This window comes from Mastigoproctus giganteus, chromosome 5, assembly GCF_048544385.1.
Source record: "Mastigoproctus giganteus isolate SK-2022 chromosome 5, ASM4854438v1, whole genome shotgun sequence".
Lineage (NCBI taxonomy): Eukaryota > Metazoa > Arthropoda > Arachnida > Uropygi > Thelyphonidae > Mastigoproctus > Mastigoproctus giganteus.
The window spans coordinates 93,184,782-93,200,387 of NC_143579.1; the positions used below are offsets into that span (position 1 = coordinate 93,184,782).

Here is a 15,606-nt window from a genome sequence, read left to right on the forward strand (position 1 = left end):
CAATCAAATCACGTTACAGTGGACTCACCATAGTAAAGTAATGTTCACTATACGATGTGTAGTAAGCACCGGTCATTGTGATTACGTTTGTGAATTGAATTTTAATTCTATTAAACAGCAATTCTAATTAGCGAAAATAGGAGGAATATTATCCACAGGCTATAAAAGTAAAGCTATATTAAGCACAAATTTATCCTTTATTACCTTACCAATTAAAAAGTTAAATGATACGTGAAAATTGGAAGAATATACGTGATAATCGGAATAATTAATACGTACTGTAATATGTAATACTAACTAGTTGACATTTCTGTTCACTGACATTTGTGGGTGGGGGTTAAAATTTAAAACAGTAAAAAGATAAGCAATCAATAACAAAAAACACGGCACTCATAAATTGCAAGTAACACAATATGCACAAGTGAGAACGGAGTAACTAGTTACAAAGCTTTAAAAATGGGAATGAAGAGAAGATTCTGAACAATTTTTTTTATATGATTGAAGATTCCATAGCAGTGTAAAGACATTTTACCATAATAACCCACAGAATTCCAGCTGTCGGTATTATCGCAAATTCAATAAGATCGATTTATTATCAGTTTACGATAGATTTCAAAAGCCCAATAAACAGGTGACTGCTAATTGTTTTTATTGTTTTATGGTTGTGACCTCCATCGTTGTGACCTCCAACCGAACCACATGATACGGTCGGAGACAAATTGTAGGGTAATCTCCAGTGCTGCAGTCTCCTGCCCCGATTAAACGGCATGTTGTCCCAATTAAGCGAAGTAAACCCTGGCTATCTTCTCAATTGGGTTCTGTTTTTTAAGATTTGCCCCAAATAAATGGCTGCTCTGATTAACCAGTGGCCCAAATAACCGGAATCCACTGTATTTCGAAAAACAGTATTAGAATCTATAATACCATTCAATTATAGGAAGTCGAACAGCTAGAACACCTTAAATTTAATTTTAAGAAGTAAGCTCACCAACCAGAACTGTGTTAAAGCCCAGTTCTTGCCTTGACACCTGCCTACCTTGTCAGTTTGAATATAATCACTATTTTTTATTGTATTACTATTGTCTTTTTCTTTCTTTTATTTTTTATAAATTAGGTACAGCTACTTGGAGAATCTGATTTTCAATGATGTTGGTGTTCATCAGGCTATTTTAGAAGAGCTGAAATTTTTCAACAAAATTGAAGGAGGAACCATTGTTGAAAATACAGTTCATGGAATGCAAAGAAATATCTCTCTACTGAAAAAGCTTTCACTTGAATCAGGTGTTAAGATTATTGCTGGAACAGGTTTGTTTCTTGTTAAGAATTGCCATTCACTAATTATAATCTTTTCAGTTTTTTTCATAATATATAGAACATTTAAGTTTACAAAGTACCTTGTACAGTTAAGACAAATTAAATTAGGCCATATAAAGTGGTTTCCCGTTGTGTTTTGCACCTGTTTATATGTTGCCATATGTGTTCAAGCTCAATTTGTTTGCAAGGAGGAAAAACTGTGGAAGACAGGCCTGAAACCTGAGTGAAAGCCCATTAGAAATCCCTCTAGTCTAAGATGGGACTCGAACTTGGACTTTTCTGAGTGCTGACTGACTAAGCCATTATACAAACACAGAAGAATGTCATTGTAATATATTATTAAAAACCTTGCATATCCTGTATTCTTCATGAGAACTTTTTGTCACTTGTCACTCATTTAGAGAAGTCTGGGTTTGAATTGTGTCAGAGACTGGAGGAATTCTTAAAGGCCTCTTCAATTATGGCTGTAATTAGCTGACCTTAGGCAAAGAGAGTAAGATTTCTCCCCTTCAGTTATTCCTTACTTTTCAGCCTATACATTTGTTTGTGTATTGGCTGTGTGGCTCATGAACACATACTTGTACAGACATAGTAGTGCAATATAGCCTTAGATGATAATGTGCTTTATAAACACCAGAATATCCTATTACTAAGTAAGTTACTTACTTTTAGTAGATGTGCAACTTGTCTTAAGTTCTAGAAGGGCAAACTCTGACATCATTAATTGGGGTATCTTATATTGAGAACAAAGTCATTTAGTGTAATGCTCCTTGTGTGTTAGAACAAATGGCCTTGAACTGAACACTGTAGATAAAGCAAGTAATTCATATAGGAGAAAATAGATGGAATTTTTTCACATCAAGAAAAAAATCATCACAAGTCAGCAGGGACAAGACCTGAGGGACCCATAATACAAGATAGTAGTAAAGAAAGTTTATAAAAGAGGGCAAGCCTTGAAAGCTTTATGTACTGGACAATCCTTCACATAGTGGATGAGCCCCCAACTCCCATTTCATTTCTACCAGCAATCTGTGGAGCTTGTGTCCACGTTACAGCAGAAGCATAATATATCCATATATATATATATATATATATCGATATATATATATATATATATATAGATAATATATCCATAATATATCTGTGGTGTCCACAGAGATAGTCAACTTCAGATGAAAAGAAGGTGAAAGATTTTTCCCCTTAAATATTTCTGAGCAGTTTCAGTAGAAGGGAGTAAAATTCAAGTAGAAATAGTAAAGAGAAACCTTCCCACTGCAAAGAAGTGTTCAGGTCTACGTATACACTATTCTTCTTGTATATTATTAGCAGCACTGGTTCCTTATATGATAGTTTCACTGTCAACAGATTCTCTAATCTTGTAAACTTGTGTAACTACCTTTAGAAATTGTCTACTGTATATTTATATATACTGCACAATATGTAATTTTATTAGCATTAGCACAGGCATATGATGCAAGAAAGAAAGGTAATGCAGCATCAGTCAAAAAAAAAAAAAACACCCTTCACATTTCACCTATTCATTTGCTTCAGAAGTTTGTCCAATTCTTCCTTGAATTTATTTAAGCTATGAACTTCCACAACAACAGATGGAAGCTTGTTCCAGCAATCAACCACCCATTGGCTAAAGGCAGATTTCTGCACCTATTTTACATCTGTCTTTCCTCAATTTAAATTTATGCCCCATCAAGTGCACTATCTGAGCAAGAGGAAGAATCTCATCAGCATTGAGCTTGCTCAAACCATTCAAAGTCTTATATGCCTCAACCAGATCACCAGACAGGTGTCTAGTCTCCAGATGCTGCAATTTGCAGAACTTAAGCCTTTTTGGTAAGAGCAACTGTTTGTTTCCCTCACCAATCACATTGTGCCTTTTTGTACTTTTTGTACAAATTGGTCAGACAAGATTTCCCCCTTAACAAACCCATGCTGTGTCTGAACTATAACTACAGTCTTATCTAGATGATCCTGCTATGCTTTTTAACCAGCAAATCCATTATTTTTCCAGGAATAGAAGTTAAACTAAGGGTCTGTAATTACTCATGTCACTCTTTGATTCTCCTTTGTGAATTTGGGATACATTTGCATATTTCCAGTCTGTGGGAACCTTCCCTGAATCCAAGGATGCTCTCATAATTCTTGCTAAGGGTTTGTTTACCTCTTTTGGTGCCTCCTTTAATATAGCCAGATAGATCCCACCCATCACTAGTTTTTCCCACTGTATAGAATTGAAAAAACTGTCTGCTACCACGATAGTCACCTTTACGAAAGCTAAAACCCTTCCCTTTACCCCTGATAGTAGTTACATCTTTAATTAAATCCCATATTAGTGCACTGTGATCATTGCTATCTAGTGGTTCCTTTATCTGCCGATTCTTAATACATAAATAATCACAGCTGATATAATCAGATCAAGAGTATTACTCCCTGTGGTTGCCTCTTGAACATGCTGCTGTAGAAAACAATCATCAAATAAATCCACAAAAGTCTTGCTAGTGTGTGGGTGACCAACCCACAAGTTCCAGTCAATACCTGGGAATTTAAAATCCCCCATTATGAGATATTCAGGTTTACTGGCCCACTCTATTTCTCTGTACAATTATTGTTTTACTCATCAGAATCATTAGGCCTGTAAGACACTCCTATTCTCATTTTTGCTTTTCCAGTGCTTATGTCGCACCAAACTGACTCAGCATTGCACTGTCCACCCATGTTAACTGGATGCACTGCCTTAGATTTTGTGTTTCTTAACTAACAGCATAACTCGTCCTGCATAACAAGTCTCTCTCTCATCATATACTCCTTCCTATTGTGTTTGGGCAGAATTGCAGACACTTAAATTTAACCCTAACTCGTGACTTTTTTCCAACATTGACCTGTACTTGTTAAGTAAGTCTGCAGATCTCTTACTCTTAATTTTATTAGTGCCAATGTGTACAACAATATCACCTTTTGTGCAATTAAAATATAATATCTGCTCTACAACATCATTAACTTTTGTCCTTGACAGACTTACCCTGGTTCTATTCCACCTATCCTTTTTGCACAATATATTTCCCATTTCCCTCACAATAGAGTCACCGACAACAACTAGCTCTTGTAGGACCAGTGCATCCTTGGAGTTGTCGCTGTGTTGCCTGATAATCAATTGCGAGCTCTGGCATTGATGTGCGCAGCTGAGAGCTTGATGGGCCTCCAGTTTAAGTCCTTTGAGGGCATCACTGTTACTGGGATATCTCAACTACTATTATGACATTGTTGGGAGTGCAGCTACTGCCCTTCTTTTAAATAGAAGAAAAGAGGGCTTGTTTATCTATTAAAATAGACTGAACAACCTCAACAAGAATCCTGGAATCACAACTAGATGCAGCTTGATATCTCAGGGAAGGTCTTGTGGGTATGTGCCCACTCTTCCAGCAGTACCACTCCTTTTTGCACCATATTCTGAGTTTGATCTGATGTTCTTATGCTTGGTCAGACTTGGCCTAAAGAACTTTTTTAGTTTTTATATCTCTGTTATTAAATGTCTTTAGTTTATCTTGTATGTTTTTTCTACCATCATCCTTCTGCTTTCCTGATTATTGTGTATTAACCTTTCCCATTTTTTTTTTATCTTCTTCCCTGCACTTTCATTTACTCTCCTTTCAGTTTAGTTCATAGGTCACTTCAGTTTTGAAAAACAGTAATATTTCTTAGCTAATTGAAATTGCATCAAAGAAAAACTTATTCTGTCATTTCACTTCAGATGGTAGATTTATTTTATTCATGATTACAAAATATAGTAAAATTTTCATAAAAAATATTAATTGCCTTTGTATATAGGATCAGGTGTGTTAACAGACAAATACTACTTGTTCTCTCATTGTAGGATTCTATGTTGCTGGAGCTCAATCACCCAGTGACTTACATAAGTCTGTTGAAGAAATTGCTGCAATAATGAAAATAGAGCTGTTACAAGGAGCTGATGATACAGATATTAAAGCTGGTGTTATTGGAGAAATTGGTGGATCATATCCTTTACACCGTAAGTATAGTATTATTTCATTTTTATTATTATTTTTTGAATTTATTATCTTAACTGAGAAAATAATAGAGGTAAGGGAACACACACACACACACACACACACACACACACACACACAGAGAGAGAGAGAGAGAGAGAGAGAGAGAGAGAGAGAGAGAGAGAGAGAGAGAGAGAGAGAGAGAGAGAGAGAGAGAGAGAGTGAGTGAGTGAGTGTAATGGGGGCAAGCACAAAATTTAATGTAAATACTGGTCCTCTTTAAAAAAATACACTTTCTTAAAGAAAGTGTATTTTTTTAAAGACCAAGTATAATGTGTAGGTTGAGCATCGCATGCATTTTCAAATGCTTTGTCATTTAGCATTTTTGTAAATATGGCATTTGTTTTTATAAATTTTTAGGTATACTTCAGAAATTTGCTTACTTTTCTTTGTTTCTTATATATCAGAAAAGGAAGTACAGTTAACTTTTAAAAGTAGAAATATTGAAATGACCATTAATTTTTAATAGACTCACACAAATAAGTAATGAGAAGGACAAATGACTAATCACAATGTTAATCAAGCAAGGGTTTATTAAAAATGCTGCTATTGATCTGCTGTTATAGAGTGAAAAGGATATATACTCCAGGGGCTCACATGTGGTTGAGTATGGGCTTGACACACCCAGGGTCTTGAGCAGGATATCATCATTCTTCTCTTTCTTGGTGATTCCCTTATACTTCTGACTCTTGTTTTCTCTCTCTCTCAGGGTAATTCAGAAATTTTTTTTTGGCTGGTGCAGCAAAAGCCTCAGGCTTCCAAGCACCATATGACTAATGATAATAATATGAGGTGCTACCCAAATGGTCCCCGAAATTTGAATGTTGCACGGGAACTATGTCTAGTAAGGACTTGTGGCGCTAGGTAACACTGCATGCATCATTTGTGAATCAGTGTGCCATGTGGTGTTGGGCTGGATAGAGTCATTGAATATTTATGTGCAGTTCTTTGGCTGTGTGTTTTGCGTAGTTTGCGACTGTTGCTATGGCTGATGTGAGCAAGCAACGTGCTTGCATCAAGTTTTGTTTCCTTCTTAATGATACATCAGCAGCAGAAACTCATAGGAAGTCAAAACAAGCTTTTGGTGACAATGCTTTAGGCCAGATGCAGACCTACTACTGGTTTAACCATTTTAAAAACGGTCGAATATTAGTTGATGACACCGATCGCTCTGGGTGTCCATCATCGAGCAGTACCACGGAAAATGCCGCAAAAGTTTGGTCAGCGATCTGTGAAGACTGCACGTGGACCATCCACAACATTTTTGGCATTGTAGGACTATCGTACGGTACTTGTCAGCGGATTTTGTCAGACGAGTGAACATGAGAAGGAATGCGGCCAATTTTGTGCCATGGTTACTGAATGAAGACCAAAAGCAGTATCGCATGGAAGTTATCAGAGATCTTCAAGGACGGGTCCAGGAGTGATCAAAACTTCCTTTCTATGTTTGTCACTGGTGACGAGAGTTTGGTATATGGGTATAACCCAGAAACCAAGCAACAATCATCCAATCTTTGCCCAGACCGAAGGAAGCCCAACAAGTGAGGAGCAGTGTGAAGTCCATGCTGATCTGGACATTGATGGGATTATCCATAAGGAATTCATCCCTCCTGGCCAGACCGCCAACTCAAAGTTTTACTGCAACATCCTGAGGCAGTTAAGGGAAGCTGTCAGGAGGAAACATCCAGAGAATAGGCTCACAAAGAACTGGGTGCTTCATCATGACAATGTGCTAGGTCACACATCTCTCATTGTTCTGCAGTATTTTTGGCATCCAGCAACATGATAATCATTCCCCATCCCCCCTTATTTGCCAGACTAAGTCCCCTGCGACTTCATCCTCTTCCCAAGAATGAAAATCAAGCCGAAAGGTCTATGATTTGACAGTGTAGAGGATATCCAAAAAATTGCAGGTGGTGCTGAAAACTATGATGAAGGACTTTCAGGATGCATTCAAATCATGGGAGAAGTCTTGGGATTGGTGTTTACACTCTGAAGGGGACTATTTCGAAGGTGATGGTGGCGAATAAGACCCAAGGTGAGTCTAATTTATTTTATAAATACATTTTGGGAACTTTTGGATAGCATATTTGTATAAAACATATTACTGTGTATTTCTTACTTAACTAATAAACATTATCGTGATAATTATTTTTGGAAATAATTACAGTATTTCACACTGCATTCTGTATTTTTTCTGCCTGTACTGCTGGGTGCAGTAACAATGTTGATCCTTCTGCGGTGACAGTGACAGCGCTTAGGCTCTTTAGAAATAACTGTGTTTTTTTTTTATGAAAACTTCAAGCATGACGAGAGATATTAGAACCTATAGTATATAGTATATAGCACCTAAAGAAAGACATCGAGCTTCTTGAAGGGTGCAATGACGGGTAATTCACCTGGTGAGATCGGCAAAAGTGCATCCTTATGAAGAAAGACTTTGAATATGTGGGTTGCAGGGTTTGGAAACTAGACACCTTACAGGAGATTTGATTGAGGTGTTTAAGGCTGTGAGAGGCATCAGTAAAATGAATGAGGATGAAATTTTCAAGATTATAAATGATACTAGAACTAGGGGACATAAATTGAAGTTATGGGGGGAAATGTTTAGATTGGACTGCAGGAAGTTTTATTTTAGCCAGCAAGTTATAAATTACTGGAATAAGTTGCCTACATGGGTGGTAGAGGCTGACAGTTTGTGGAAATTCAAAGGTCATCTGGATAGTACCTTCGGGTCAGGGAAGTGCATAGGATGATAGGTTTAATTTCTTTTTCTTTTATTAATTATTATTACTTTTTTATTTTTTTTTATTATTGTTTTATTAGGTTTTTTTTTGGCTGGTGCAGCATAAGCCATAGGCTTTCTTGCACCATGCGACCATTACCAATGCTAATACTAAATAAATTGAAAGCTGAACTAGACAAACGTTTGGAGTGACTGAATGGGTGAAAAGGGAAGGTTTTTTTTTTTTTATTTTTCTGGCTGATGCTATATAAGCTTGCTTTCTTGCATCATATGCTTCAACTAATGCTAAGTGCAATGGGATGATAATTGGATGGGAGAGATTTATCACCCTTTTTAACAACTGGCTATGAGCAAATTTCCAAGCAGAAGGTAAAACACCTGTGGAATAAGAAAGTGAAAAAAGGTGACACAGAACAGGTGTTGGATTAATAACTGCTTTACAATTGTTCGAGCTTTGGTGCAGGCAGAAAATGAACTTGGATATTTGGATACAAGCCAGTTGTAATTTGCAACATTCTTATCTTGAACAGCCTTAGCACGTTTATTGGAAAGCCAAGGTTTAGATTAGGATTGTCTCTGGTATTCTGGTAATTAAATGAACAATCTGTGCGAGCTCATAGTAATTGCAAAAGCCTCAGCATCTCAACCAGCTGGGTCCGTGTGACTAGAAAAAGAAGCCAGCTGGTGTTGTGAACACTAACGTCACCAAGGAAAATAACCTCATGTTATGAAAGTTGAACTGGAGAAAATCAAGTTTCAAAGAGTTCCAAGTGATTAGCGGAGTTGGGAGAACAGTAGAGGCAACAGATGAATTTGACAGAAGTGATAGAAAGATTTTAAGCCAGAGAAGACCAAAAAGAGGAGCTTTTTTTTTACTGCTTTGTCATACATGCTATGTATGAGAAAGCAGTAAAAGAGGAGCTTCCAATGGAGAAGTTATCCATGAGTCAGTCTAAAGTAGCTATATTTTAATCAGTTTATATTGTTTTTAATCAAATATTATTATTAGTAAGTGAATCTATTATTCATTAAAAACTACAAAGGCACTGTTATGACCAGTTTCGGAACTGTGATTCCCTCATTATCACTTGGTAGAATAGGCAGAAATATGGAAAGCAGTGTGAGCATTATTTCTCAAACTATTTCTTTACCTTTGTTGAACTAGCACTGTGCTTCTATACTTGATTAATGATAATTATGCTTTACCATTATATATTATGTAATGGTAAAGGAATTAATGATGAAGTAATATAAAGGGAGGGATATGGAAAACATGTTATGTATGAGAAAGCAGTAAAATATTTTTATCTTTTCCATTATTTAATTACTGTTTTTAGGGTCTGTAGTCTAACGAAGGACTCTTATAATGTCACTTGGTTGTCTGTCCGTTTGTGTGTCACACCATTGTGTCTCTGGAACCACTCAACCTATTGCCTTGAAATTTTGCATGGGTTTGAACATCATGTGGGCCAACATAAAGCCATATTGATCGTTGTTGACAAAAATTTGTCTGAGAAATGGGGGGGGGGGTAAATGTGGGGGGACAAAAATGTTGTTGAAAACCTATAGCTTATTATATATCGTTGGAAAGAGCTTAATGAATAGGTTTAAAATACAATTTTAAAATATTTTTATTATTAAAAAAGGTGGAGCCCCAGACGAAAATGTAATTTTTGTGTCCCCCCCTCTATTTCTGTCGCTAATGGAGCTAAAAATTTAAAAATCACATTAGCTATGCGTTTTTCAATGCTTATCAAGAGAAAACTATTCTGATTGAAATCTACCATTTACTTTTTGTGTTAAACTTAAAAAACCAATTATTTATTGCACTTCGATAGTGCACTTCTTTGTACTAAGTAACTCTCCTTTTGGTGACAAAAAAGGTTGCTAAATAGTTAGTTAATAATTTTATAAAGGTAATTTAAAAATTTTGCGAGTAGAAGTATTTTTTAACAATTTTCAAAGCTGGAGTTGTCCCGGCAAAGAGGTGCCTGCGTGGAGTCTTGCATGGCCCTCACCTGCCAGTCACTTCTCCCCCAAGACTATAATTCTCCAGGAAGAAGTTGGAGTTGCTTCTCCCACCCTTGTCATTCACAACAATTGGAAAGACCCAAATTTTTTTTTTTTTTTTTTAATGAAAACCCCAAACACGAGAGGTATTAGAACCTATAGTACTTGGTACTGTGCTTGGGTTGGAGGTTGAGAAGACGAAAGAAGATATTTGTTGACATTAGATTTGAACTTCTGTAGACTATAATTTTCAGGAAATACATACGAAGGAAGATTGTTTCGGAAAACAGCAGTTGAATGAATAAACGAGAAAGATGAAAATTGTTCCTGTGAGTTTGAAGTTGGACAGTAAATAGATGTTGGCTGGTGGTGGCACATGTTCAAACTGTTTTGAAAGAGAGAGCTTAAATAATAGAAGCCAATTCAGAAGAACAGTGCCCATGGAAGTATCTGTAGAAAAGGCATGCAGAAGAAACAGTATGTCTATGAGACAGCAAGTGGAGAGACTCTGTTAGAGAGGAGTCATTAATTAATCTAACTGCCCTCTTCTGAATGGAATCTAGAAGCCTGAGTGAGGTTTTTTTTTTGGGGGGGGCACTGCTCCAGATGTGGGAACAATATTCCATGGTAGGGTGGAATTGCGATTTGTACAGAGTGAACAGCTGTTTGTAAGAAAAGTAATGCCAAGAGCGAAAGAGAAAACCGAGTTTTTTAGATGCAGAGGAAGCAATATTTGTAATGTGCTTGTGCCAAGAGAGATTAGAAGTCAGGGTAATCCCCAAAAGAGATATATCAACTTGACTAGAAATCGGAGTGTCACCAAAGATAAGCATAGGAGCGTAAGAATCCTTTTCGCGAGATATAAGACAAGACTGAGTTTTAGAAGGATTGAAATCAACTAAGTTGTCTTTGACCACTGGAGAATTACCTGGAGATCGGCATTTAAGGAATTGGTATCAGATATTCGAGAAGTTGAAGCTGATTGAGCAGGACAAGGTTTCTCAAAATGGAAAGTGGAGTGCAATGTGCTATCATCGGCAAAACTATGGATAGGATTTCCAGTCAATGGAAGAAGATCATTAATATACAAGAGGAAAAGAGTGGGGGAAAGAACTGAACCTTGGGGGACACCACCCCAAGGTTCAGTTCTCCTTTTAGTGGAGAAGTTAGAAGACAGAGAGCCATCTACCATCATCCTCAGTGAGCGATCAGAGAGAAAACTGGATAACCAATTACAAAAAACAATTGGAAAACCATAAGATGGAAGCGTGTTTAGAACACCTTTATGCCAAACATGATTGAAAGCCTTTGAGATGTCAAGAACAACTGCTTGTATTTCACTGAACTTTTCCATTGAATTAATCCATAAATGGGTAACATAAGCCAGAATATCACCAGTGGATCGACACTGATGGAATCCATACTGGTGATCGTTGATCGGATGGAAGATTTCTAGGTAGTTTAAGAGTTGGCGGTTAATTGATTTCTCCATTACTTTAGAAAGAGTAGAAGTAATTGCAATGGGATGATAATTGGATGGGACGGATTTGTCACCCTTTTTAGGAACTGGCTGGATATGAGCAAATTTCTAAGCAGAAGAAAAAACACCTTTGGAATAAGAAAGTGAAAAAAGGCTGCAAAGAACAGGAGTAAGTTCAAGAGCACAGGTTTTGAGAACAAGTGGAGAAATACCATCAGGACCTGGAACTTTCTTTACATCAAGATTAGTCAAAATCCTTCTGACATCCTTTTGACGGAAAACCACAGGAGGCATTGAATGGAGTGTGTTGGGACTGGTGGGAAGTGTTTTACCAAGATCATTAGTACATGAGTTAGAAGAAAAATGGGATGCTAACAGGTCAGCTTTATTCTTGGCTGAAGTGAGAACAGAACCATCTGGTGTTGACAGAGATGGGAGCAAAGATGGGCAAAAGTTGTGGCCAATAGCTTTGGCAAGAGACCAGAATGCTCGGCTACCATTAGGGCAAGAAGCAAGTTTTCTACTCTTAGTCTATTTGGGACTGATTAATAACTGCTTTACAATTGTTGCAAGCTTTGGTGTAGGCAGAAATTTAAACTGAAGAATTGGAAACAAGCCAATTACAATATGCAACGCTCGTCTCCTGAACAGCCTTAGCACATTTATTGGAAAACCAAGGTTTAGCTAAAGGACGAGATTTTAAAGTGGTGTGTGGAATAAAGGATTCCATTCCTACAAGAATAATTTAACTGACATGATCTGAGCAAACATTGACATCAGAAGTTTTGAAACAGTAATCTGACCAAGGAAAAGAAGAAAAGAAATCTTGCAGGTCATCCCATTTTGGCATTCTTGTAATTCCAAACAACACAAGGTTTGGAATAGCCATGAGATAAAGGCTCCATTGGAGAAGAGACAATCACCATGTTGTGATCTGAGGTGCCTAAAGGACCACTCACTACGACCATGTACTTAGAAGTGTTGTTTGTGAGAAAAAGATCAAGCTTGTTGGCTGTTTGGTTAGGATTGTCCGGTATTCTTGTAGGTAAATGAACAATCTGTGCAAGGTCATTAGGAATTGCAAAAGCTGCAGCATCTCGACCAGCCTTGGTAGTTTTGACTAGAAAATGGAAGCCAGCTGGAGTTGTGAACATTAAAATTACCTCACTGTTAGGAAAGTTGGACTGGAGAAAGTCAGGTTGCAAAGAGAGGAAGTCAAAGAGCACCAAGTGATTAGTGGAGTTGGGAGAATGGTAGAGACAACAGATGAATTTGACACAACGAGGTAGAGAGATTTTAAGCCAGAGAAGGTCGAAGAGAGGAGATTCCAAATTACCAAGTCTCTGACAGGGAATATCAGAATGGACATATGCACAAGTACCACCTTTGAGGCGATAGGAATCATACAGCGAATAATTTGGGCAACTGAGATAGGCAGTAATTGAATGAACCTATAACTGAGATTCTGTCAGAAAAAGTACATGGGGTTTGGCAGACTGCAAGTGGAAATGGACGTCATTGAGATTAGAATTGAGACCATGTATATTTGTGAAATGAACTAGGAAATGTTTGGGAGGTTTAGATCTTTTCGCAGATAAGCTTACTCTATTATAGGGTGTCCATATGTCCCGGTTTATGTGAAACTGTCCTGGTGTCCCAAAACTTTTTTTTCGGGACACTTAAATGTCCCAGTTTCTTATCATGAACAATTTTGCACAAATTTATTTGTTTACAATAAAAAATTAGTAGCAGAATTCGGAGAATTGTCTTCAATCGCGTCTTCAGTTACAGCCTGTATGTCACCTGTTCACCGCCGGTTTGCGGCCACTTCACTATAAACTTTATAATGGTCAAAAAACTTAATCCGTATAATCAAGGAAGTGGTGTCTAGCATTGATTGGCAGGCCTTCATTTCTCGTGTATGCACGTGCGATGTTACATGTTCAGTTTCATTTCATGCGACTTAGTTTAAGTTCAGTGATTTGGATGTTCAGACGTGTGTTTTCTTCCTTTATTTTCAGTGCACGTTGCCTGATCAGTTTATAGATAAAGATAAGTGAGTTTTTGTGTAAGTTTTTTAAATTAGTCCTCTTTTCAAAGAGGACTTCCAGAAAGAATGGAGTTTTATAAAAAAAGGGAAGGCACGAAAATGAGGCTGAATGCAGAATGTGCTCATGTTTTATCAACATAAGTCATGGTGGGAGATGTGATATTTGGATTACTGCCCAAAGATCACGTTAATTCAAAAAAATACGCAATGAAATTTCAAGCAACTGCATCATCATCTAAATTGGAACACTTCTTTGTCAAAGAAAATTCAAATGAACATGACAAGGTTGCCATCGCTGAACTTACGATGACATATCATTTAATTAAACATCATCAGTCGTTTTGAAGTGCTGATTGCTCCTCAAGCCTTTTCGGTCAACTTTTTAATGACTCAAAAATTGCGCAAAATTTTTATAGTGCACGAATGAAAACAAACAATTGCACTAATAAAGAATATACTGGCTCCTTATTCACTTAATGAAGTTTTAAAAGATGTCAGTAGTACTGAATTCTTTGGAATTTCCGTCGATGCAAGCAACCATAAATCGGAGAAAGTATTTCCATTGCTATTGCATTATTTCAATAAGAAAAATGGTATGCGAGTTAAGCTTCTTAAAACAAATTGTTTATCTGATGAGACATCAGAAACTATTGCCAACTACATCCTTACTTCTCTGAAGGAAAATAATATCCCCAAAGAAAAGTGTATTGCATTCGGAGCTGACAATACGAATGTTAATTTTGGAAGGACCAACAGAAGAGGCCAATGCAACGTATTTTCTCGACTCCAAAATTTAGTTAATTCCAATATCAAAGATGTTGGATGTATAGTACACATATTTCATAATTCTGCTCAATTGGGAGCAGGAAGACTATCCGTTGACGTGAAATTGGTAGTTATAAAAATATTTTCTTACTTTCACACTTATATTGTTCGAATGGAACGTTTAAAGGAATTTTGTGCTACCGTTGATATAGAGTATAAAAAATTACTCTCTCACTCTAAAACTCACTGGTTGTCATTATTTCCTGCCATTGAACGCATTTTAAAAATTTTCAAAGGTTTAAAATCTTTTTTTTTTTATCCAAGGAAAAGCATCTCGTTTTTATTGAGAAATTTTTTAATCATCCATTGGGAGAAGCATATTTGTGGACTGCCCACAGCTTTCTCAGTTTCTTCAATAACCAGATACTAAAAATTGAAAAAGCAAACATAACTATTTTAGTGGTTAAAATTATTGTTGAAGAAACGATTAAGATGTTAGATAATAGAATATCTGATCAATTTCTGCCATTTGAGGATAGAAAAATTATTCAGTATGATATAGAAAACCAAAAAGTTCATAAGTTTAAAAACGAAATCATAGATTTTTATTCGACAGCTAAAAATTATTTAGAAAATTGGTCGAGAAACCCCTAGAACAATTCCAGTTCTTAAACTGTATCTAATGAAAAACATTCCGAAATGGGGGGATATAGCCAATTCTCTGGAATCATTCGAAAAAATTGAAATTAAGCTTGATGAAAATTTATAATGTGATCAGTTTGGAGTTTTAAAAAAAATTGCCATAAATGAAATCGAAAATAATAAGAAATGGAATACATTGAGTTGTATTGAAAAATGGACAACATTACTTAAAAAAAATAGAATACCTTGAACAAAAGAGCGAGTTTATTAGATTATGTTCATATTTATTTGCAATTCCAGGTCACACCGCCAGCTGCGAGCGAATATTTTCTTTAATGGAAATACAATGGACTGGTGAGCGTAATAGGTTAGAGATAAGTACAGTTAATGCAATTATTACCTGTTTTTAATTTGAGGGACTTAAACTGCACAGATTTTAAGAATAAAATTTAAAATAACGAATCTCTGTTAAATGCCGTGAAGAGTTCTGCTAAATATATTAATAAAAAATAGTTTTCAT

At 36.5% G+C, this 15,606-nt stretch overlaps 1 protein-coding gene across 1 annotated transcript in view; it reads left to right on the forward strand.

Moving 5' to 3' along the window:
• Positions 1 to 15,606, forward strand: part of LOC150085565 (N-acetyltaurine hydrolase) — a 121,652-nt gene that overhangs the window by 59,112 nt on the left and 46,934 nt on the right. The window contains exons 3-4 of the mRNA XM_090373349.1: positions 1,115 to 1,305; positions 5,201 to 5,356. Coding sequence (XP_090229475.1) covers positions 1,115 to 1,305; positions 5,201 to 5,356 — 347 coding nt within the window. The remainder of the gene's footprint in view (positions 1 to 1,114; positions 1,306 to 5,200; positions 5,357 to 15,606) is intronic.